The sequence below is a fragment of the Procambarus clarkii genome, chromosome 70 (assembly GCF_040958095.1).
Source record: "Procambarus clarkii isolate CNS0578487 chromosome 70, FALCON_Pclarkii_2.0, whole genome shotgun sequence".
NCBI classification, from domain to species: Eukaryota; Metazoa; Arthropoda; class Malacostraca; order Decapoda; family Cambaridae; genus Procambarus; species Procambarus clarkii.
The window spans coordinates 17,976,154-18,001,368 of NC_091219.1; the positions used below are offsets into that span (position 1 = coordinate 17,976,154).

A 25,215-nucleotide genomic window follows, 5' to 3' on the forward strand; every position below is an offset into this window, starting at 1 on the left:
GGTCAAAGGATTGGCAGATGCAGTTTAATGCTGATAAATGTAAAGTTCTGAGGTTAGGTAATGATGATAGAGTTACAAGATACGAGCTAGATGGTGTTGTGATTGCGAAGTCGGATTGCGAAAGGGATCTGGGAGTTATGATTAGTAAGAATTTAAAACAAAAGGATCAATGCATAAATGTTCGTAATAAGGCAAATCGGACACTTGGATTTATTAATCGCAGCGTTAGTAACAAGACACCTGGTGTGGTTCTCAAGCTATATCTTGCTCTAGTTAGGCCCCATTTAGATTATGCAGTTCAGTTTTGGTCGCCATATTATAGAATGGATATAAATTCACTTGAACGTGTCCAGCGTAGGATGACTAAGTTAATTCCCCAAATTAGAAATCTTTCATATGAAGAAAGATTAACAAAGCTTAAGTTGCATTCACTGGAAAGGCGAAGAGTTAGGGGTGACATGATAGAGGTTTACAAGTGGATGAATGGACATAACCGGGGGGATATTAATAGGGTATTAAAAGTATCAACACAGGACAGAACACGAAACAATGGATATAAATTGGATAAGTTTAGATTTAGGAAAGACTTGGGTAAATACTGGTTCAGTAACAGGGTTGTTGATTTGTGGAACCAATTGCCGCGTAACATTGTGGAGGTGGGGTCCCTCGATTGTTTCAAGCACGGGTTGGACAAGTATATGAGTGGGATTGGGTGGTTATAGAATAGGAGCTGCCTCGTATGGGCCAATAGGCCTTCTGCAGTTACCTTTGTTCTTATGTTCTTATGTTCTTACCATTAAGAGAGCAGCCTAGTCCACAGTGTTGCTTTATTGAAGAAAAGTTTCCTTGTTCAAGTAAAATAATTTCTCCAAACATTCATGACATTAAACACCACTTCCTTAAATGCACCACCTATCAGGATTCTATTTAAAGTTTGCTTACCAATACTCAATACTCTTACCCTTAATTCTTTAACTTTACTGGCAGGTGTAAGGAAACGGTAAAAATTTTCAAACACTTTATTGTTGAATCCAGCACTTGAAGTGGATCCAGTATTGAACTTTTAAAATAAAATGATAATATTGTGACCATTTTCCAAAATCTTCCCTTCATGAACATGGAAACCAAGGTAGGGAATAACATGACATTAACACTAGAACAAAAGTGACATTCCCTTGGTATCCTCTGATTGCTGCGAGCACTGGTTTCGTGCTCAAACATTTGAGACCTTTATAAAGGAGCATGTGAGCTCCTCCCCTGCCTCCATCAAGAAAAATGAAAAAAAAAAAAAAAAAAAAAAAAAAAATTAAAGTGACATTAAATGCTGCTTTATAACAAGATATAGTTGCCTTGATATTTAATATTGTCCTTACTATTAATTATTATGATATCTGTATCCCCTATGTACAAAGGCCGACCCACAGCTAGTTGCTTTAGTACGAAGCTTGGAAGGATGACAAGCACAAAGTCACTGTAAATGGCTACTACACAGAACCACAGTGATTTGCTGCAGGTCACGCAGAGGCAATAGTTCCTTGCTTGTCACAAGTCTCCACAACAAGACCTCTATCAACGGTTCACATACAGTATGATCAAATAATTTAAACTAAAACAACAAGATCCTACACCTGGCAGCTAATTTCAGCACAGTTTTTGTGGTAAACAAAGTCAGTTTTGATGACATTGAGATTCATTCCGAATGGTTAAACATTAGACAACCAGACATTTCAACCACTCTTAATTCATCTACCCACAAACTAAATATCTGTTTACACCAAAAACTAAGCTTCAACATGACTTGGTAGAAGCCGAGCAGGAACTACAGAGGTAGAAGGCTCAAATTTTGTTATGATGAATGCTCTTGGGTTAACAATGAAGAAAATGACCAGTATCTTATTACACTGTAGTCATGCATTCATTCTAATTCATGCACACTGTCTAAATGGGCTTCACTCTCAAGGTAAAAAGCATAAGGTTTGGAGCTAGGAATTTTTTTGCATACCTAGGAGCTAGTTAATAACTCTACCTCTACCAATGACTGGCTTCTATAGCAAAATTAAAATAACTGGTACTTTAGTGTGGAATGTTACGGACCCAATGCGTCACTTTAGAAAAATTTCAAGAACCTAAGCAAAGTATGGAGCAGATAAGGCATTACTGTGTAAAGGGATCAAATTAAATTACATATCAACTTTGTAGGTTAAAATGTATTATCTCCAATTTTACTGCACATATGCAAAAATATTAATACATGTCCATTGAGGGAGAACATAAAATAACCTAAGCATTAAAACATTAACCAACAAACGTGGGATAAGGTTTGAGCAGTACAGCTGTAACAACTCGACTCCAAATAATGGTTATGATCAATATGAAAACAGTCTTGCAAACTAGGTAGTTCATGAAGAATGGGGCTGTCTACAGACTATCTACACAATATTTTTTACACTTTATTTTGGCTGCAGTTCTGTAGCCATCACACTTCTACTCATGTGCACTAAAATTTACAAAAATTTTAACAGATGAGACAAACTTCACCCGGGCTACTTGTGCCAGAAAGCAAAGCTTCTCTTCCAAAAACCTTAACAAACCTTTTTAAATTATCTTTTGAGCCACTGAATAGATACTAAATATGTGTATTTGTATGTATATCATTTGTGTATGTGTGAATGTGTAATCTTTTAGAATATATATATATATATATATTAAATACCTCTTAAATTCTATTTTTTTTTTCCTAAATTCTCATTAGAGCCCTTGCTTTCTCACACCTGCAGCCTGGAACGGGAGTTAGAGGCTGTATAAACCTCAATTCAAGGTCTGGTGCATTCTTGAAGTGTCACTTTTGTCTTTATTACATCCTTCACCAGGATTCTGTACAAATATCTCAATGTTACTTACTGTAAATCTTATATATAACAATGGGGAAAATTAGAAACAACCATAATGACATTAAAATCCTCAGCAAGTAACAAAGAAATATGTTATGGAATCATACAGGGGAGCACATTAGAGCCACCAACACACTCCTTCACTAATTATTCTCAGCTTCATCTACAAATTAGTTCTTATCAGGATATTAAATTTCCTTTATTGGGCATCAGAGAAACACGAGTAATAGCGGCAAGTGCTGGATGTGGGAAGGCTGCTGCTAGTGACAGGTGATGATTGCCACTTAAGCTCTTTTAACTCTTGTGCTCCATAAACAACTTAATAATAGGTCTCCAATTCCATCCAGCCTCCAGGGTTCCTGCGCAAGATGAATCGGCGACACTCGTCATAAATAAAGATGAGTAATGAGAAGGGAAGAGCTGGCAGCCACCAGTAGAATCTGGAAAATTAAAATTATTACATAATGACATCTGGTACTGATTATCTGACTGGACATACACTAAATATTATATACAATTAAATGTACAACATTTTATGTTGACAATATTTAGTTCATTAGGACCCATTTACACAAGCCCAAAGATAACCTAATCACACAAGGATAATACAAAATGGGATTCTTGGGCAAGCAAATTTCTGTACATACTAGTTTGTGTGAAGAGTACAAGTGGGTGAAAACCAGTGTTGAGCATAATAAAATGCTTCCTTCTGACTGGCCCATAGTGGTTTCCTGAGGCACCAAGACACTGCCATACACAAGTCATCACCCCTCGGAGCCAGAATCTGCTCCGCTCAGAGGTGTAGCCACCTAGAGGTGGACATATGACTAGACAACCCATCCTCAACCAACTGTATTCCATCCAGCAGTCGACCCCAAAGACACATTCATCAATTTTAACACTATCGCTCTCTTTGGACACCGATCATGTCCATTTTTTTTTCTCTCGAGTCCTAGCCATGGACAGGACTCTCATCCACTACAAAAATATTTGTATAAAATTCATTTTTTATCCGATCGACCTCGGGATAGTTTCAAAATAAGCGCCTTTAGAATGGGCACAATTTAATACCAAAATGAAAGATGTAACACGAAACTTTATGTCTGAACACTTGAAAGATTATAAATACGTTTTTGGGTCTAAATTTTACATTTTAAAATATTTGTTAAAATTCTATTTATTGTGCTATTATTATGGGACTAGTTTTAAAATGCATGCCTTTATATTATGAACAATTTGATATCAAAATGAGCGATGTAACATGAAAATTGATGTTATCAAACTGAACGAGTATACACATTAGGTTGTGGTGTGCAAATTGGTGCTCATTCACGGGTAATTTTAGGCTTCGCTGCGGGGAGTCTCGCCAGGCTTTTGGACATTATATGCATATGCATCTGCAGGGAATTTAATTGCGAACACAATGATACCAAAACGAACGACGTAGCACAAGAATTAAGGTGAGAAAACAAACAAGTATACACATTTAGGCGTCGCCGCACGCTCGCCCGCACCATTAGCCCCATGACGTCAAAGTCTGCGGTGCTCACATGGCGCACGTGCGAGTGTTAAATACATGGATGGCGAAATACTAAAGAAATTGTTCACGACTTTTGTTTGGCCAAACTAGAATATGCAGCGGTTATGTAGTGCCCATATCTTAAGAAGCACATCAACAAACTGGAAAAGGTGCAAAGACATGTTACTAAGTGGCTGTGAGAACTGAAGGGGAAGAACTACAAGGAGAGGTTAGAGGCATTAAATATGCCAAAACTAGAAGACAAAAGAAAAAAGAGGTGATATGATCACTATGTACAAAATAGTAGCAGGAATTGATAAAACATAGGGAAGATTTCCCGAGACCTGGAACTTCAAGAACAAGAGGTCGTAGATTTAAACTAGCTAAACACAGATGCCGAAGAAATACTGTACAAGAAAATTCACTTTCGCAAACAGTGGCAGTCGGTTGGAACAAGTTAAGTGAGAAGGAGGTGGAGGCCAAGACCATTAGTAGTTTCAAAGCGTTATATGACAGTGCTGGGAAGACGGGACACCACGAGCGTAGCTCTCATCCTGTAACTACACTTAGGTAATTACAGGAGTGTACAGAGATTGCGCCGAGCCATCTCTGAGACCGGCTGTCAAACAGACAGAGGCTTTTCGCCTCAGGGCCACAGGGTCACAGCATGATGGCGAGATGCCTGGTCGGGCACACACACACACACATACATTGTAGGATTAATTGGATATTTGAAGGACAAATTGAGGGTTGGGCAGTGTAATTTTAGTGTTGTGTTAGGTTAATAAATGAATATTTTTGAAGCCTTTCATCAATCAAGCAGACAGACTCCAACAAGCTGAAATTTCTATTATCATTAAATTATTTGAGTACTGTATATGAAGATCTTCCCTTACCCTGTAAATTTATGCTTATTTCGTGGAAATACAAATTATGATGGTTGTAGTACCAAATTTTTTTAATATATTCACTATTGGGCCGTTCCAGCAAGAATTGCCCCTTTTCTGGACGTCCGGCTAACACAGAAATGAACCCCCATATAATCCAGATTAGCACGTGCAGATGGTACTTAAAATAACCTAATTTGTGTCAGAATGCGGAACATGTATTGTAATGGTAAAGAATAGGCTTAAGTTTAATGTCCATAATTGTCAACCTTTATACTGCACTACACAGTGGTGTAAAAGAATATTTTAATGCAATATTGAGAAGAAAATAATCCTTACTTGAGAGGGTACATACGAAGACCCTTGTCCATTCCTGGGGTATACGAGAGGAAGGCAGCCAGTGTAGTTTCGAAGCACAAACCAAAGTTAAGCACCATGTTCCTGTAAAATATAATTTATTACAATCCAGTATGAACACAGCATGTAAGAAATTAAAAATAATATATATACTTTCCGTGGTAAGCATAATTTAACAAATATTAATGCCTTTAAACTTTTCAAACTCATTTGAAAACCTAAAACTTTCATTACTTTTCATTTCATTAAAACTCTTTCATTACTCAATTTAGTTACTATATTTAAATAAACTTACTTCATTCCCTGGTGAACAATGGAGTTACGTCGGGTCTTGCAGATGATCAGATCTGCCCACTGCACAATGACAATGGAAACGAAGAAAGCAGTGTGGCATGTGTACTCGAGAATTTTGCGGTCATGGTAGGTCTGTGAGAGTAATCAAGTTAAAGAGCATTAATTACTGCACAAATAAATACTTGTTAATTTATAAACATGCTTGTCAGTGGTATTATTGTACAAATGGTAGTAATTATTGGGCCCTTAATAAAACTTTCATGTGCATCTTTTATGCAAGGGTTAATTATAATTATGTACTTAAATTTTGTGTGGTGCACAAGACCAGTACACACTCATATGACGCACAGTATAACTACTGGTCTAAGTACTTGCTTAACAGTATTTTCAGGTAGGAAGACTTCATGTACTTCACTTCTGGAGATCTTATACAACATGACTCCATTCCCTATTAATGTCCTCTACTTATTAAAATTGTAGTTTTGTTTGGTTTAAACCATCTCTGTCAGATGGTTAAACCATGTCAGTTTGCACCACATACTATTTAATGCTCACATGATCTAGGAACACTTCTCTACACAATAGTAGCTCCTTTCCATTTCTAGTTCTACCTGTGTCACATCTATTTCTTACTTGAACAGTTCTTATTCAATTATCAAGCCAAAATCATTATTTTTATCTTGAATAATTACTTTTATGTGTGTGTGTTTGTAGGTTAAACTCTCAGCCACCCCTCATAGGTCAAGTCCCTTATTTTAGTTTTCAGCTGCATGAGATCAATGTCTTCTCAATTTTATGTCATCAGCTGTGTTCCATGCTGATACTGCTCCATACTCAAAGACCAAATTTAATATAAGATTTCAACCCATCCTCCTGTTTAGATAGTACTTTTTCTAACTATATGGACTATCATATATACATAGACATAGTGAACAATTAGTCAGTCAAATTTGGTACTATTCACTCTAGTCCCAAAAAATAAAAATAAAAACAGAACTTAAATATTTCTAGGCCTAATATAGCACACACACACATGTACTATATTAAGCCTCAGATAGCATGCATTAGGCCTACAAATGTTAGATTAAGTTTTCTTTGCAACATCAGTACAAAAACTTTTCAGGTTTATCCAAACTCAATAGTACCAACTTCTACTTTTCTAATTGCCATTTGTGTCAATATGTATACATGACGGTCCTCATCGTTACTACAAGTACAGTACAGTACTACCTAAACAGAAGGATGGGCTGAAGCTTTGTACAAGCCTGAAGAATTTAGTTAGGGTCTGACACTTTTACTGTACATAGATATCCTGTTTATATGCACTTATGGGCCTAAGATTGAAGTCGACTTTCCCCATCAGCAGCATCCAAATCTATTAGGGGCTTATTTCCATCACCGACACCACTGTTACTTATTCTCTAGGATTTTTTTCCAAGACACACACTAGCATTGTTAATATTTGGACCACAAATTGAGCTTAAACAAAAAGTACAATTAATATTTAATTTGCACTAAAAAATTAATTTCTGTTGCCAAAAAGCAAGATCAAAATCTTTGAGACTGCACTTTCTGGACAACTTAAAATTTCATGATAAAATAATACTAACCCATTCCTGGCCATAGTGATCTTCCAGATCATTGATAGCCTTTGAGTCCCACTGTTCACGAATTCCAAAGAGTTTTGGTGGAAGGAAGCCATTTTCTGCCATGATGACAAAGTAGACGTAGAACCCTGCCAAGGCCTGGATCATACCAATCTGACCATAGGCCATGGAGATGAGCCTGTTGTGTTTGGGATTAATAATAATGAGTATACCCTGTACACTACAATTCATTCTGAGTATATGATTACTTTGCAAACAAATCTTATCATTTTAATTCTTGATTATCAAAGCTATGAAGTTAAAAGTTCAGCCCTTAATATTGTATAAGAAAGTTTTACATTATGACTTACATTAAAAAATTATGGGCTTAAAATAATTTAATTTATACTATAGTATAACAAAATAAAGGATATGCCGATATAAATACAATACTGTATGTACATCAACCAGATCTTTGGTGCAAAATATTTAGCATTTTAATTTGTAAATTTGTCTAAAGTTGTTGGAGAAATGTAATATTGCAACCCGATACCTATAACCATTTATTTTTTACAATGGATATTCTTTCAATCATAATATTTTTCACACAATTCATTTTATACACTCTGAAATCTATATCGAAAATGAGTTCGATATAGGAAGAGGCCTAACCCACAAGCATACCAGCACTACAAGTAAGAAAATTACACAGCAGCGAGGAGAGAGGCAGAAAGGAACTTTGAGAAAGGTATAGCAGACAAATGTAAAACAGACCCCAGGGCCTTTATCCATAAATTCATTAAGAGCAAGTTGCATGTAAAGGATAAAATCCAGAGATTGAGAATGGGGAACAGGACTACAATGAAAAAGAAATGTGTGAAATGCTAAACGAAGAGTTCCAAAAGTATGTATGTACAAAATGAGGATTTCATAGAACTGGACCCAATACCAGTTCCAGAGCATGCCATAGAATATATAGAGGTATCTCAAGATGAAGTGGAAAAATTACTCAAGGGACTTTGAAGAAATAAAGCAGTTGGACCTGATGGAGTTTCACCTTGGGTGCTGCAAGAATGTGCAACTGAGTTGAGCATTCCACTCCAATTAATATTCCAGACATCCTTGTGTGCAGGTATCTTAGCAGATACGGAAAAAGCCAAACATAGTACCAATCTATAAAAATGGTAGTAGAGAGGAACCACTAAATTATAGACCCGTATCATTAACAAGCGTGGTAGTCAAAACACTAAAAACGATAGTTAAAGCCGAATGGGTTGAACACCTAGAGAGTAATGACAAAACGGACAGTATGGTTTTCAACAGGAAGATCCTGTGTAACAAATCTACTTAGTTTTGTTTTTATGATAGAGATGATACAGAATAGAAGTGGTGGGTGGATCAACCAAGTATCAACCAGGACTATCTGGACCTTGGAGGAGGCCTTTTGATAAGAGTGCCACGGAGGAGGCCTTTTGATAAGAGTGCCACGGAGGAGGCTGTTTGGGAAACTGGAACAGGCTGGAGGAGTGACAGGGATGAAATTATTTTTTTTAACTGACAGATAAGGGCAGAAATTAGAGAATGTATCTGACTGGAGGAATGTTACTAGCGGAGTACCGCCAAGGTTTAGTTCTTGCACCAGTAATGTTCATCGTCTACATAAATGATCTACCAGAAGGAATACAGAATTACAGTATATGAACATGTTTGCGAATGATGCCAAGATACAAAGGAAGATAGGAAAGGCAGACAATTGTAATGCCCTTCAAACCGATTTAGATAAAATAAGTGCTTGCAGCATTAAACACAGACACGCACACGCGTGCACACACGCTCATGCGCATTCAGAGTGCGGCGCAGATAGGGGAGGGCTGAGTCTATACGTGGATTTGAACACGTTCGCTCGGCAAACATTCCCACACACACACACACTCAAGTGGCAAAAGGAATTCAATGTGAATAAATGCCATGTATGGAATGTGGAATCAGAGAAAATAGACCACACACCTTACAAATTATTTTGAAAAAATTACAGAACTAATAAAGAATGAGACCTTTGAGTGGTTTTGGATAGTAAGCCGTCACCAGAGCAACACAAAGAACATTGTGAGAAGTGTATGTGTTGCTTTCCAACTTCAGACTTGCTTTTAATTACTGTATATGGATGATGAAATACTAAAGAAACTGTTCATGACTTTTGCGAGACCAAAATTGGAATATGCAGCAACTGTAGGTGCCCAAATTTCAAGAAGTACATAAATAAACTGGAAAAGGTGCAACGGCACACTACAAAATGGCTCCTGGAACTGAAAAAAAAACAAGAGTTACGAAGAGAGACTGAAGGTGGTAAACATGTCAAAACTAGAAGATAGACGAAAAAGAGGAGATATGATGACCACTTACAAAATACTAACAGAAATCTACCAAGATGACAAGTAGAAATTCCTGAAACCAGCAACTTCACTAACACGAAGACACAGTTTCAAGCTAAGGAAACAAAGGTGCCAAAAAATATTAGACAGTTTCCTTTTGCAAACAGAGTGGTAGACAGTTGGATTAAGCTAAGTGAGGTGGTGGAGGCCAAAACTGTCAGTAGTTTCAAAGCATTATACGACAGAGTACAGGGAAGACGGGACATCACGAGCGTAGCTCTCATCCTGTAACTACACTCATGTAATTACACACACACACTGGCTGACCCCAAATGCCACAGTGCCACTTGCATACCCTCCATTTTTCATGTTGGAAAGCTGGGTAAGGGTAGCCCCAACTGTCTGGCCACCAACCTTGGATAGACAATAGGCAGACAACAGTAACTTATAAAACAAATATACATGAAACAAAAACAAAAAAACAAATATATAGAGTGCAACTTTATGCACTTCCTAGTATTCTTGCATACATGGCACTAAAATTCATTTATTCAGTGTCTCCTCCAAGATGAGTCAACTATTGTATTCATAAAACAGTTCTCTCGCTTTTATTCTTTTACTTCCCGGATCCTTGAAGTTCGATCACCCATTCACTATACGTAATGTTATCTTACATGGCACTAACAACGGATCAGACATACCTTCAGATTTTTCTCTTGCAGATCTTGTATTAAAAACACACTCCAACATACTTCTCTTAGCAGATTTATTTTTGTTTAAAAAGTGCATTCAAACTACAGGTACATAACTTTCATCCCATAAATCTACAATCTATCATTTACTCATGACACCATTACTGCCCATTAAACAATCAGTATTTTTCTAGTTTTACCATTAGGATCATACAATTATTCTTTAAGAATAATCATTCTCTAAGCTATGACAATTAAGCCTTTACAATCTGCATATGCCATATTTCCCACCTTTACCCTTTCAAACCTTAATTTCACACAAAAACACCTTTAACTGCTATAACAATGTTACTCATTGCCTCCATAAACTTGTTAATCATGTTTATAAATGTATGTGTGAATGTATAATATCTTGGGCATGTGTGAATACTGTACAGGCTAAGGCGTGTGTATTGTACATGGTAACTTTAAACTCAATATATTGAGCTTAAATATATTTTTGTTTACTCATTTGCTCAATATATTGCAACAAATGATCCATGGTGATTATATTTCTTACTCTATTTCTAACCAAAAACAATATGCACAAGCATTGATAAAATAGCATTATTAAAATGTAGTTAATTAAGCAATCTACAGATGTAAGGTAAGTAGCATTTATAAGAAGTTCAAGTTACCTCCAGTTACAAAGGTTCTCTATGGGAAGTGAAGTCCAATATCAAATTTTCTTTATAAGAAATTCTCTTACCATGTAAGACGAGCCGTTCTCACAGCTCACCTTCAAGACACGTTCATTGTAATATTTTCCGATACGAGACAAATCATGCACTCGAAGATTCATGCAGAGGGTTAACAAAACTTTGTACAAACATTTGGAGCATTATACAATAATAAATTTTTGGGACTGTCTGAGATTTGGAGAATATATGGTGCCTTCAATCCAGTACTTATACAAGGGTATGGGTGCAGTGCAAACAGAAATCCACTGCAAGACATTGATCCCAGTCAACTTGTAGTTATGGTGCATGAGGAACTCCTGTTTAGACACAGCAGGTACTAAGATGTCATCATCCTTCAGGGAGGGCCATATAATGATCCATCAACTGAATAATTATTTGACAATACAGTTAACGATTAAACATACCCCATATCAGGTTGGACACGGCAAAACTGCAAAACAATGACAACGTAGAATGTATACTTGACTCCCCAAGGCTATTTTATAAATGCCATGTACTTGAGCGTTTCTTTGATGGTTTCCCTAAAATAACATGTAAGTTTGAAACACAGATTAGCTGTAATTAAATACAGAAGAACTTTGAGCTGGCATTCCATGAACAAGGAATAAATGTACATAAACAAGAAGTAAATCTGTATAATGTATTGATGCACTGCCCTCATTAACACAAATGCTGAACACACATTTTCCTTAATGCGAATTTCTATAACACCAATAACAGCTCTGCATGGCAAGCACTGTATGCTTCACCTGCAACACCAAAAAACATTCCCAATATACAGTAACAAGGGAGTAAAGACTTTTGGAAACACCTGCTGTAAATGGTTGCAGCTCACCTGTAGTTCACAAGCTTGTCGTGCCACGGGTCTCGTGGTTGCCGCTTCATTATGTCTGATTCTGCAGCCTCATAGGCCAAGGAAATGGCCGGGACCTGCGCATTTGTGTAAAAATTTACGGGTAATTAGCGTGACTCCTTAACACCCCGGAGTACGTCCATGAGGATGTGGGGTGGCGATGAACAGTCAACTGTCCCTTATTGATCGATGATGTGAGTGGACTACACACTGCGGTGGCTCATAGAAGGGTAGAGGGCAAGAAGGAGCTGCATACTGGGCTCAAAATAACCCTTTGTTTCCCTGTGTCCCTAACATGATGGCCAGCATTCCTGGCAACCTCTTCCCATTGAAGACCACCGACTTGTGTGGTTATGTAGATGGACCATTCGCACTGCATTGCACTTTCTAAAAGCACCATCTACCTACATCTGTGTTCAGACAAACACAAAACACTGCTTCCTAAATAGTACAGGCCACAGAAAGAAGCATTAATGGCAGGAAATTGGCACACTGCTTTACATACTGCTTTACTTGTGCTACTGTGCAAGTCTACAGTATATGAAACAAATCCATGGCAAATACCAGACTGCTAGTGGAACAACTCCTTATGTCACTTAAGCCTGGACATGTAAAGCACCTGGAATTTGTGAGGAAAGGAAGGGGGGTAGACACTGCAGAAACTGCAAAGATCATGCACATCATGCACAACACCAGAGCACACTGCAAAATTGCCTCAAGCATGCAATCAAAACTACAAACTTACACACATTATATGAATAATACCATCTTGTTAGTATTGAAAGGAAGATGCATAAAATATTGCAAACAAAATACTGTATCCTAAATAAAAAACTGAACTGTTGATACAAAATACGACGATGTACGTGCACAGTCGATTCCCGATTCTTTGCTAGTATTCATTACCCTATACCCAGAATAAGCTCATCCTGCTTAGATTTATTTTAGGATCGAGAATTTTATTACACATTAATAGGGAAGGGCAGAAATTTTGGACAAGGGTGGCCTCCCAGTAAAAAAAATGGAGCAAGAAACCTCCAGCTTGTGTGTTGTGATGACATTACAACCCATCATTTGTTTTGGAGCATATTTGGAACCTAGTAGCATATTTTCCTACTGCCCTTTCCTTTCCAACATGAATTGTCAGTAGTTTGTCATGAGCCATAATATTATGAATACCACACACTTGCCACATCAAATTTACAGGATACTATAATGTATTCTGAAACTCTGTACAATTGAAATTGAACATAGTGTATGGTGCTAACTAGAGATAGAGAGGGATCTGATCCTGCCAACTATTTACAGTTTAGTACTATGCTCCCACCACTCCTGAGCCATAAATACAATGTCCCTTAGTAATTTAGAGAGATGTCAGAATATGTTTTCAAGCTTTACCATGAAAGTTCAACTATAGGGTACTCTTTAGCTAAAACAAAAGGCAAAGTTGTGGGTACATATCAAAATAACAAAAACTAAAAAAATTATTTGTGAACTGTTATTACAATATCTGCCTACATGATCACCACATCACTACCATTTTTAACAAATGATACCGAGACAAAGTTTGCGAACAGTAAAACGCACTCAATTTCAATTATCCAGCAAGGAAAATAGTTGGGAACGTTAACAGACTGACCCTCCATTTTGGATTGAACGTGGCACCCAAGACATCCCAACCTACCCAGGGTTTGCCAACTACACTGTTGAGGACTCATTTTGAACTAACAACTGGCTGTATTTGGCCAAAAGTGATGTAATACAGCTGCAGACGCCAGACATTGTTGCACTCACGGAGACAAACTTGAAGATATTTTAAATAAGGTCATATTCCCAAGGGGGCTACTCAGTTTGGGGACAGGGCAGAAAAATTAGGAAAGGCAGTGGCATTGCTGTGCTGGTAAAAGAACACCTAAAGGTAAACAAAATAATGATTGCCAACCCACGAGAAATCGACATAATAGCACTAGAGATCTACAATGAGGATGATAAACTAATGATCATGAATGCAAATAGTCCACCGCCATGCAACTCATGGCTTTCCAACTTCAGACTCGCTTTAACTGTATGGATGATGAAATTCTAAAACTGTTCATGACTTTTCCTGAGACAAAAAATGGAATATGCAGCAGTTGTATGGTGCCCATATCTCGAGAAGCACATCAATAAACTGGAAAAGGGCCAAAGGCATGCTACAAAATGGCTTCCAGAAATGAACAAGAGTTACGAGGAGAGGCTAGAGGCGTTAAATATGCCAAAGCTAGAAAATAAAAAAAAAAAAGATGTGAAATGATCACCACTTACAAAATAATAACAGGAATTGACCAAATTGACAGGAATTCCTGAAACCAACAACTTCAAGAACAAGAGAACGCAGATTCAAGCTAAATGAAGGTTTGGCTTTTGAAAAAGAACACACATTTCAGTGTGGCCGCCCACTCTTGCAAAACGCGCTGCCCACCTTGGGGCAGGCTGGGGGGCACACCCCGGGAACACAAAAGTGTTAAGCCAGAGTGTACCACACCTCTTCACCTTTTGCCAACTTTCCCCTTTATCTTGGTACAACTGCACATGTCGAAGCAACAAAATCCTTATCGATCCCAGGACTGTTACCATGTATAAAGCACAAGTGTTTCAACCTTTCCTCAGTGCTAAACCAAGATGACCCCAAGCCTAAGCTCCAGTGCAGGGCCTTTGGAAACATGAAACCCTCAAAGCTTTCCATTAGGTGATAATCTGTGGCAACATTTGGGTCCAAGACTCCTGCAGGCCTAATAGCATACAGTATTTGCAGTTATACACCTGCACAAGTTACTTTACATTGCTATTAGCATGTGGGTTTTTGTCCAGTTATCTGCCTATTACTTCCCCACCTGATGCTTTTCTGCCAGCTGCTGTTTTGTGGGTATTTCCTCTCGTGTCTTCGATCCCTTACTTTTGGGGTAACTAGTCTTCATTGGGTGGGGGGTGGGGGTTAAAATAGCTTAAGCTACTCTATCCCTTTGAGATGTATTTCCTTCTTGTCTCAAAAAACCTACTTGAACAAGTCTTCATCTCCAGGTGGACAATCATTCAATTCGGACTACTCTGCTTTTTTCGTGTCGACATTTCCGGTTTACTTTCAATGCCTAAGCTTTAATTGTTGGGCAACCAAGTGGGATTGATAAACAGGCTTTTGCTATACTATACAGTATGATAATTTTGTTCATAATTGCTTTGTAACTCCTGTCCCTTCCTTTTACCAGGACTACCCTGTATGCAGTGTCACTATAAATGTGAGGCAGATTGGTGAGGTAGATCATACCGTGATTCTGGTGCTGCCATCTTGTGACAGGAGATGGTACTGCCTGACAAGCAAACCTTTAATTTGTGATTTAAGGTTCCCCCTCGCCATCCCCCCCCCCCAAAAAAAAGAAGGGGTTGGCCTTGTAAAGGCCTTTTGGAGTATGTTTCAGTTTTCTACATTTTTTTTTTTTTTTTAATGTTCGTTCAATGGCCCTTACCCTTAGTCCTAGTATGTCCGAGAAATTTCCCAATTAAAGTCTATGTTGGTATTGTACCTTAATTATCACCCAGTCGGAGTGCAAGTCTTTTCTCCATTTGCCAGCCGAGTTTTACTTTGGGTGATGGACTAAGCATGTCAGCTAAGAATCACTGGTAAAAAGCATAGCTTTTTCAGCCAATTACACTAATATTTACAGATGTGGTTATGTCATTCCTTAGAATAATACTTCATTACAGTACTTCCAAAGAGCAAAGCTCACACCTTGTTGTTTAAGATGTTAGGAACTTCATTAGGAGTCATTAAACCAATACTCAAGGACAAATGATATGGTAAGTTATCAATTCTAAAAATACTTGTGGGGCCTACACTGAGACATATTTGTCAACAACTAATTACATTTCCATGCAAACCTGCAAAGGCTCGAACACTTGTGCATAATTTATTCGATGGAGCCTGGATCAAACAAGTTATAAATCTAAACTAATTATCACCACACAGATTCGAGAATCGACTGTAATGGGAGTATGTTCCACATAGTTGGTTACAACTAATAAAAATGTAAAATTATACAAATAGGAAAATTGCAAACAATTATCTTTAAGATCCATTCTCTAAATATGCACACTTCTCAGCTACTATAAACAAACAAGTAAAATAATTTTTGCCCTAAAATCGATATTTTAAGTAAAAATTATCCAATAGATTTTGCACAAAAGTCTTTGGCCACATTGCACAACTCCATTACAGGTAAGCCAATCAATTATGAAACACTGCTGTGTCTAATTCAGATTACTTTGATATCAACACATGAAACACTTCTACACCATTAAGTACAAGAAGGTACCTTACATCCTACACTTGAGAGCAGCTGGTAAGACTTAAAGGCTCAGACTGGTCAGAAATGTTTTTAATAATCTTGTTGGCCAGTCAATTTACTTTACACGAGTTTTTAACAAATTTTGCCCAATTTTGTGCGCCTTTTAAGTTTTAAAGCAGAGTTTTTTCAGTAATAAATTGTATCCTCATGCAGGAAAAGTATTAAAGCATAGAATATTACAACAAAGACTTGATAGCACCACTCCAGAAAAATTCCAAAATCTTCATGCTAGCACCCTCACAATATTAAGATTCACTAACTGTTCACCTTGACACCTTCAAACAACAAGCTTGTTATTTCATTTACACTCGTCTGAGAAAGAGACGACCAAATATCAACTTGAATCATTAGTAAAGAATAACCGGTCAGTAAAGTGGCACAAATATTACCTCTCATTCACAAGCTTGTCGGTGAACGGATTGCGGGGCTGGCGCTTCATAATATCAGATTCAGCTTCTTCATAGGCAAGGGAAATGGCAGGCACCTAAATATTAACCAAAGTATGTTAACATCCTTTTAACATAAAAACAAAAATTAAAAGTAATAAATAAAATGAAAACGTCTACCTACAGATGCGTTAAATTGCAGGACAACCTGGAAAGTTCATGTGCAAGTATAAATAATAATAATAAAAAAAAAATTACACAGCAATCAAGATCTGCTCTGTCCTGTTGGGCATGTGCTGCTTTATCAATGTTTGGTGACAGGCCCCTTGTAAAATGCAATTTTCGGTACAGTGCTAGTTCTTGTGTGATGGTCTCTGAGGTCAAACTTAATGACAGGAGACATCAGGTCAGTGAAGCAAAACCATTAAATTTTTTTTTTTTTTTTGCAAGCTCATACTTCGAGTGACAATACATGCATCATGTCCCACGTAGTAAATTAAAGTACGTCAGCCAACTGTGTGCTCTCGTTTTGGTACTTAAGTACAGTACAGTACTTTTAACATTTTTGATATTGTAGAAATTTACGAAGCACAGCCTAAGCTTGCATGGAGTCTTGTGTGGCATCTGCTTAAAAAAATATATATAAAAAAAATCCATGCAGAGGTTTTTTCTCTCTCTCTCCAGAATCATAGATTGTCAGGATCTAAGGAGGGATTAGGAAGGGGTATAGAATGTAGATAGATATAGAGAACCTGCACACGTTACCTCTCGTTCACAAGCTTGTCGGTGAACGGATTGCGGGGTTGACGCTTCATAATATCAGATTCAGCAGCTTCATAGGCAAGAGAAATGGCTGGGACCTGTCATGACCAGCACAGGACAAGAGGCAGACAAAAAAGACAGATATGAGACCAGTTACACAAGGAGTGAACTCTGGAGGCACAACACTATAGTGATGATTATGGCATGCATGGCAGGTCAACACACAAACACCGCTTGCAAGAGGTGCAAATTTCAGACATTCCCATTTATTCTATATTTTTTTGTGAAGTCTCTCAGTGTTTCAGAAGTATTTCATCACTTTACAACACAAATTTACATGCAAACAAATTTCCACACAACCCGAAACCTGCACCTTTACTGAACACGGCCCAAGGTGTGCGATTTGGGAGGCTGAAAGTTAGCAGCATCTACACACTGCAGTGACAGGATGTGAGTGCAGGATGATAAGACCATGACAGGTATATAATGGTCATGATGTGGCAGGAAAAGGAGAGGAAGAGGATTGCTTCCCTACTTGGGGAGAAGCTGAATTTTCTTGACCTTTAAGGATGGTTGGAAGGTCAGTTTAGAATATGTAAAACAGGCAGAAAAAGTAACATTTATAATTCAGTTTACAATGAATTAAGTGGATAAACTGCAATGATCTAACGGGTCATTCAGGCTAACTTGTTAATATGAAGTTTGTCAAGGAATGGTTATAACGGCTAAGGAAAAAAGCAATGACAAGTTCGGAAATTCATTAGATTCATCTAAACTAGCAGAATGGTTATTTTTTTTTAAATGGCAAGGCCCCACTCTACCCATAATACCAATCACACTGCAAAAGTTGAAAGAAAGAATTTACTTAATAATTAAACCCTAAACAGTTGAAGTAAAAGGAAAAGGGTTCATGCCAGTTTGGAAACTGTAAAAGTGGGTCAGTCATTATCGGACAATATGAGGTGTTGTGTCGATTACATTAACCTTAGGAACGATGCATGTTCGTGTACAAAGAATGTTTTAAAATCCCCTGCTCATCAGAGAAGAGCATCTTGATTGCAAATTTGGTTCAATTCTAGTGCCTATTATAGCAGTGGATATACCAAGCTTAGCATACAATGAGAAAGTACTATGTCCTGTTCATATTGTGGCAGGGCATAAAGTAATAAATTTATGCAACTAATTTTAATTCAGCCATTGAATGGTCTGGGCTAGTTAGATGGAAATGGGAGTAAATGAGGTAGGCCAGTTGAGGCCTACCTCAATAAGATCTGCTAGATGTATCTACCCCCTATGACATTTTAAACAATGCCAGTCAATAATATTATTTATCACTATTATTGATTATTAATCAATATTATTACTGTTTTACCACCATGTTTTATGATAATACAGATTGGAAAACATCTATCCCCCCCAACTCCAAGCTTAACCAATGGGGATAAAATTGGGTTACTTTGAATTTTAATCTGAAACTTTGAGTCCCCAAAATTTCAGGCTATATAATGCCTTGTGTACGCATACAGTACTTACAAACATGACGAGCAGTGCTTAAGAGAACCCACAGACCGAATAAAGAACATCACTTTCCCCAAAAAAATATACAAGGGCTTCAGATTTGTAGAACTGCAAAACCAATAATTAAATGGTATGTAGGAAAAGGTTATGGATGATACTGAAGAAATTCATCAACATGACAAGAGGCTTAAGAAAATGTGATATAGCTTAAGAGAAATAACTTTGATTAGGCATACTCCATACCATCAGAAGTGACTTAATAGGCAAAATATCACTGAAGTAGAAATTGCATTCCTGATAAAATTTCTGTATAGAGACTTTGCATGATTTACAGCACTCAAAAGAAAAAAGTAATGGAATAGTCAAAACTTTAACTTGCTTCAATCCAACCAGCAAAGTTTAACAAAGCTGTTTGGTGTGGAAACCAGCCTGTACGTCCTAATACACACTGGCCATTTAGAATGTGTTTTTTTTTGGCCTTTTTGCCATATTTTGAAAAGATGAAAAATCAGTCATGCAATCTTGCTGATAAAAACACAGGCTTATCACTCGAGTGTTAACTGATCATCACCATAAATCAATCCATGTAAGACTATTCAAGTATCACATGTCTAACTTACAATAATTCACAATGTGTTGTGACAAGCAAATAGGAGGCAAATTTTTATTTGTCTTGCTAAATATCTGTGATAAGAAAATGGCAGTCGAGTTAAAAATGTACGAAGACAATATCTGCGTGCGAATAAAATGGGAACAGGAAGTGTTTCCCATGTTGTAAAAGCTCAAACAAATTTGTTCCACATTTGTCCTTTTCCTGTTTGCCTTTTTTACCTTTCATTGACAAGTTTGTCTTTGAATGGATTTCGTGGATAACGTTTCATGATATCACTCTCTGCAGTTTCATAGGCCAGAGATATAGCAGGAACCTAAGGAAAAGGTGAACATACAGTAGTTGAACTAAAAGATAGCGCAAGTTATCATAAAATACTAAGATGTATTTCGTGTTGGTACTAGACTTATAGCTTTCCTACATTTAATATTAATTTTACTTTATCTACAAGAATAATATTGGACCAATTTTTAAGCAATTACTGTACTATATGTTGCCGCTTACTTTAAACCTACAAAGACTGAACTCTACTACATATTTGGCACATTATACTTGCCAACAAAATTCTCAGTACCTCTCATTGACCAATTTATCATATATGGGACTTCTTGGTCTCCTCTTCATAATATCATTTTCAGCAAGTTCATAAGCTAGTGAAATAGCTGGGATCTTAGGGGAAAAATAAATTGTTATTCAGTGAATGCTGAGAAAGTAAAAAAAAAAAAATAGGAAAGGCATTTATAGTGTTAATGATTTTATGAACAAATAATCTAAAGTTACATAGAAGTTATTTTTAGATGTAACACATAGTATGTACTGCAATATGAAATGCTAAATTTTTAGTTCTTTACAGCTAACTTATTTAGCAAATAATTGCATTTGAGATTAAATATATATAGAATTCCCTCATAAAATAAACAAGCTGAATAAACTTACCATGTCAGTGCCCAGATCAATGCAGAGGATGGTAACGGTACCCAAGGGAAGGGGCACAGAGCCAATCATGAAGAACAAGAATGGAGAGATCTCGGGAATGTTGGAGGTCAAGGTATAAGCGATCGACTTCTTGAGGTTATCAAAAATAAGTCTGCCCTCCTCAACACCAGTGACAATGGAAGCAAAGTTGTCGTCTAACAAGATCATATCAGCAGCCTGTTTGGACACGTCCGATCCAGCAATACCCATAGCAACACCTGAGTGAAGCAAATGTTTAAGTTAAGGAGGTTTTAGGTTAAGGAGGTTAAGGAGGTTCAGGAGCTTTACTATTCTGTGAAAAGGCAGAGGAATGGCACATAACCTTTATATACATTTCCAAGACAAACCACTGAATATTTTTTTAATAAATATACAACTTCCTAGCTACATGAAATAGATAAAACTTACCAATGTCAGCCTTCTTGAGAGCAGGAGAGTCATTAACACCATCACCAGTCACGGCAACAATGGCTCCCATGCGCTGACAACCTTCAACAATGATCAGTTTCTGTTGAGGTGAAGTACGGGCGAACACAATCTCAGTGTGGTGAATAAGGATATCATCTAACTGTTCAGATGTCATATCTCTTAGTTCTGAGCCATGGACAACAGCAGCCTTTGCTTCACGTGGGTCAACCTCCTTAATAGGGATGTTCAGTCTCTGGGCAATATCCTCAACAGTTTCATTACCTTCAGAAATGATGCCTACAGACTTGGCAATTGCCTTGGCAGTAATTGGGTGATCACCTGTAACCATGATAACCTTGATTCCAGCTGATCTGCACTTTGCTACAGCATCGGGTACAGCAGCTCGAGGAGGATCAATCATAGACATTAATCCTACAAAACGAAGGCCATGTACGGGGAAGTTAACAGATTCTGAATCAAAGGGATATCCGAGAGGATACTTATCAGAAGGCAAAATATAGTCACAGAAACCAAGTACACGTTCTCCAAGACCACCTAGTTCCAAGTAGGCATTGTTGAAAGATTCCTTCAGCTCTTCATCCAGAGCCTTTTCTTCACCATTAATGTAGATGGTCGAGCAGCGTTCCAGGATCCTCTCAGGGGCTCCCTTCATGACAAGGAGGTAGCGGGGGTCATTCTTATCCTCGGTTTCATGTATAGATACTTGGTATTTATTTGTAGAATTAAATGGAACTTCGCATACCTTCTTGTTTCGTGATCGCCAGCCCCTTACATCGCCAACAGCTAGTTCGACACACTTAAGCAGAGCAGCTTCTGAAGCATCACCATTGACTTCACGTTTCAAGATAGGTACAGACTCCTGTCCAGTCTTGAATTCTGCTCGGTTGCAGAGTGCAGCAATTCTAGATAGTGTCTTCCAGCCTTGAGACGTCTTATCATATTGGCAGCCAGATTGGTCTTCTGATGTATCAGCCTCAATGATGGTGTTGTCAAACCACATGTGAGCTACTGTCATACGGTTCTGGGTCAGGGTACCCGTCTTATCTGAGCAGATGGTGGAGGTGGACCCTAGAGTTTCAACAGCTTCCAAATTTTTTACAAGACAGTTTTTGGCCGCCATTCGTTTGGCTGTGAGTGTAAGACACACAGTAACAGTGGCAAGAAGACCCTCTGGCACATTTGCTACGATGATACCAATGAGGAACACAACAGCATCTAACCAGTGGTAACCTGTAAAGAAATTTTTTTAATGATTACTATGACACTGCTGAAGTATTTCAAAGATCACACTTATTGGTAGAGATTAGTTTTACAGACATTTCTGATAACTGCTAAGAATAAGGTTTAATACATTTCAAAGTAGAAAACATTAAATTTCAGTATTTACTTTTGTTATCAGCACATTTGCGAACAGAAGTCAAATCAATTAAGATAATGCCAAGATAGTCAAGAAAATGAGAATGTCATTTCATTATTAGTAAGAACCAGTTGAAAAAAAAAGGAAAACATCTTGTGTACAGAGAACAATATGGCTGGTATGGAGTTGGAATAGCATGAAGGGACTACACAAAATATCTTGTCAATTGGCAAACAATTTAAAACTCCGCTGATATTCTAATAATTTAGTACCATATGTCGAGAAACCAACTTAACCAGAAAAAGTTTTAAAATGCGCAAATAACTTACCCATGATGAAAGCAATGACAAAGAAGGTGACGCCCAAGAACACTGCTACACCAGTGATGATGTGGATGAAATGGCTGATCTCTTTGGCAATGGGTGTCTCACCAGTTTCCAAACCAGAAGCCAATCCAGCAATGCGACCCATAACTGTGTTGTCCCCGATGTTGATCACAATACCTCTGGCAGTACCTATAAAATATTCTTATAAAATACCTATACAGTATATACCTATAACACCAGTACCTATAAAATTTATTTATTCAAAATAAAAATTCCCCATATAGGTACTATATACCAAACAAAACTTTAAGGCAATGGTAAATAATTATTCAGTGCTCACCCTCGACGGCATTGGTAGAGAAGAAAGCGAGGTTCTTGGTCTCCAGTGGATTTTCTGATGTAAATTCAGATGAACGACTTTGTGGTTCAGATTCTCCAGTTAGCGAAGAGTTGTCTACCTGTGTGGTAAAACACATTACCCAATACTAAGAGAAATTGACTAGGTTACTGATATTTTACTTAGCAGCTCAATTACCAGTCAAAATAATTTCCATTGGTATTTAACACAATTTCAGTAAGTATTATGAAACAAACCTTAAAGCCCCTAGCTTCAATGACACGGACATCAGCCGGAATTCGGTCACCGAATTTCACCTCTATGATGTCCCCTATGCAAAGCTCTTCAGCCTGCACATTCTGCTTTTCACCCTCACGAACCACAATAGCGTACTAGTTGGAGAAATTCAATCATTACTATTACAATATGAATTTGTTTTCAATAAAAATTTACATATAATATATAACAATCTTTACTGAAAATTATTTAAATAAAAATTGATAAAATAAAATCTTAAAATTTTCTGTTAAATATGTTTAAGTTTTATTGACCTGTCATGAACTACAGAAATATAGTGTGCAAAGAGTTTTACTTAATTGTAAGAATGCACTCTAGATTTCTTGAAGTACATTACTATGGAGTACCTCTACTGTACCTCTACTTAAACATGCAGCAAAGTCAAAGTCAAAGTGAGGCCAACTCCTAATACATCATCACTACACTGAGTAATAACCAGGTTTTTTAAAAGGCTCTACATCTGAAACTCACCTTTGATATGCAGTAAAGATTTTCTATACACTATCATAATACCAGCTACATATTTGGCCAACTGATTAGCTGCTTGCTCAAGGTTTGGGTCCAAGACCAGGCACTACAACGTTAAAATATTGAAAATCTTTAATAAATTATTACTTGCCTTCAGATTAAACATAGTTATGGTATTCTTAACGTTTCCTTGACTGTGGCAATTCTCTCGTAGATTTAGTTTGATTTCTTGGAAGAAAATTACCAATAGTTACAATGAAAACGATCCGAGTTGTATTGAGTGTTTGCCAAACTGGTCTCACTGGCTTTACCTGCAGCAAGTGCTGGAAAAAAGTCGTCGTTTCCATATGCAATATATTAAACCGGATACTAAATTTCTCTTAGGTAGCATGAAAGCTTTTTGTCAGTTGGCCAAAGTATTTTTTTCTGTATAAATAGTAATTATGTAGCTACAGACAAAAATTAAGCAAAATTAAGCAAAATAAGTACTTGGCAGTATCAATTCTAAAATTCTATTATTCAAGCAAATTTTGTTTGAGCTAGCATCTAGCTTGCAAGCATATTCAAGCTTCTTAAATTGAATTAATGTGCTTGCCCTAATTAACTTACTTTGTAAAAGAAAACTGTTCTAAATATAACCTTGTACTCTACACATGGATATAATGTGCAATATGTGGACAATCATCTAACACATGCTAGATTGAAAGCTACAAAATATGAACAAAAGTAGCAGCTCACCAAATAAGCAATCATTTATATAAAATACACAAACTTCCAGTCACAATTGGATTACACAGTGTTCAACATGCACTTTTGTCTTTGTAAGTTACTTTCACACACACCATACACAAAAAGCTGAAATAATAATGTATTAAAAATTAATTTTGCACATGGTTCTTACCAAGCAATGTGTGCTTATTAGTACTGAGCAGAGAATAAAATTTGGAAGTTCTAGAAACCGATACATCTAAATCACTCAAAATATGGGGGGAAAAAAGCTGTGGGGAGGGGGAGGTTTGGGAGAGAGGGAACTATATGCCTGTACAGACTTGAGTACCATAAAGGAGTTAAAAGATGAAGTATATGGAAATAATATTAAGAAATATATTGGCTCTTTATGAACAATCTTTTTGAACAGTTACTCACCAAGACAAGATCTTACTGAACCCCAGGTTTG

At 37.2% G+C, this 25,215-nt stretch overlaps 1 protein-coding gene across 8 annotated transcripts in view; it reads right to left on the reverse strand.

Annotated features, from left to right (window-relative positions):
- Positions 1-1,005: 1,005 nt before the first annotated feature.
- The window catches only part of LOC123775277 (sodium/potassium-transporting ATPase subunit alpha), a 54,963-nt gene continuing 30,753 nt past the window's right edge, over positions 1,006-25,215 (reverse strand). For 2 of the 8 annotated variants that reach the window (XM_045770276.2, XM_069311613.1), the window contains exons 5-14: positions 23,531-23,665; positions 23,277-23,394; positions 22,940-23,125; positions 21,233-22,483; positions 20,786-21,042; positions 16,963-17,057; positions 7,559-7,733; positions 5,950-6,080; positions 5,637-5,738; positions 1,006-3,331 (exon numbers count right to left, since the gene is read on the reverse strand). In XM_045770276.2, coding sequence (XP_045626232.1) covers positions 3,211-3,331; positions 5,637-5,738; positions 5,950-6,080; positions 7,559-7,733; positions 16,963-17,057; positions 20,786-21,042; positions 21,233-22,483; positions 22,940-23,125; positions 23,277-23,394; positions 23,531-23,665 — 2,571 coding nt within the window. In that variant the 3' untranslated portion in view covers positions 1,006-3,210. Of the gene's footprint in view, positions 3,332-5,636; positions 5,739-5,949; positions 6,081-7,558; positions 7,734-12,173; positions 12,269-16,962; positions 17,058-17,724; positions 17,820-20,070; positions 20,166-20,785; positions 21,043-21,232; positions 22,484-22,939; positions 23,126-23,276; positions 23,395-23,530; positions 23,666-25,215 lie in introns of all 8 variants that reach the window. The other 6 variants (XM_045770272.2, XM_045770275.2, XM_069311614.1 and 3 more) reach the window with 4 other exon arrangements.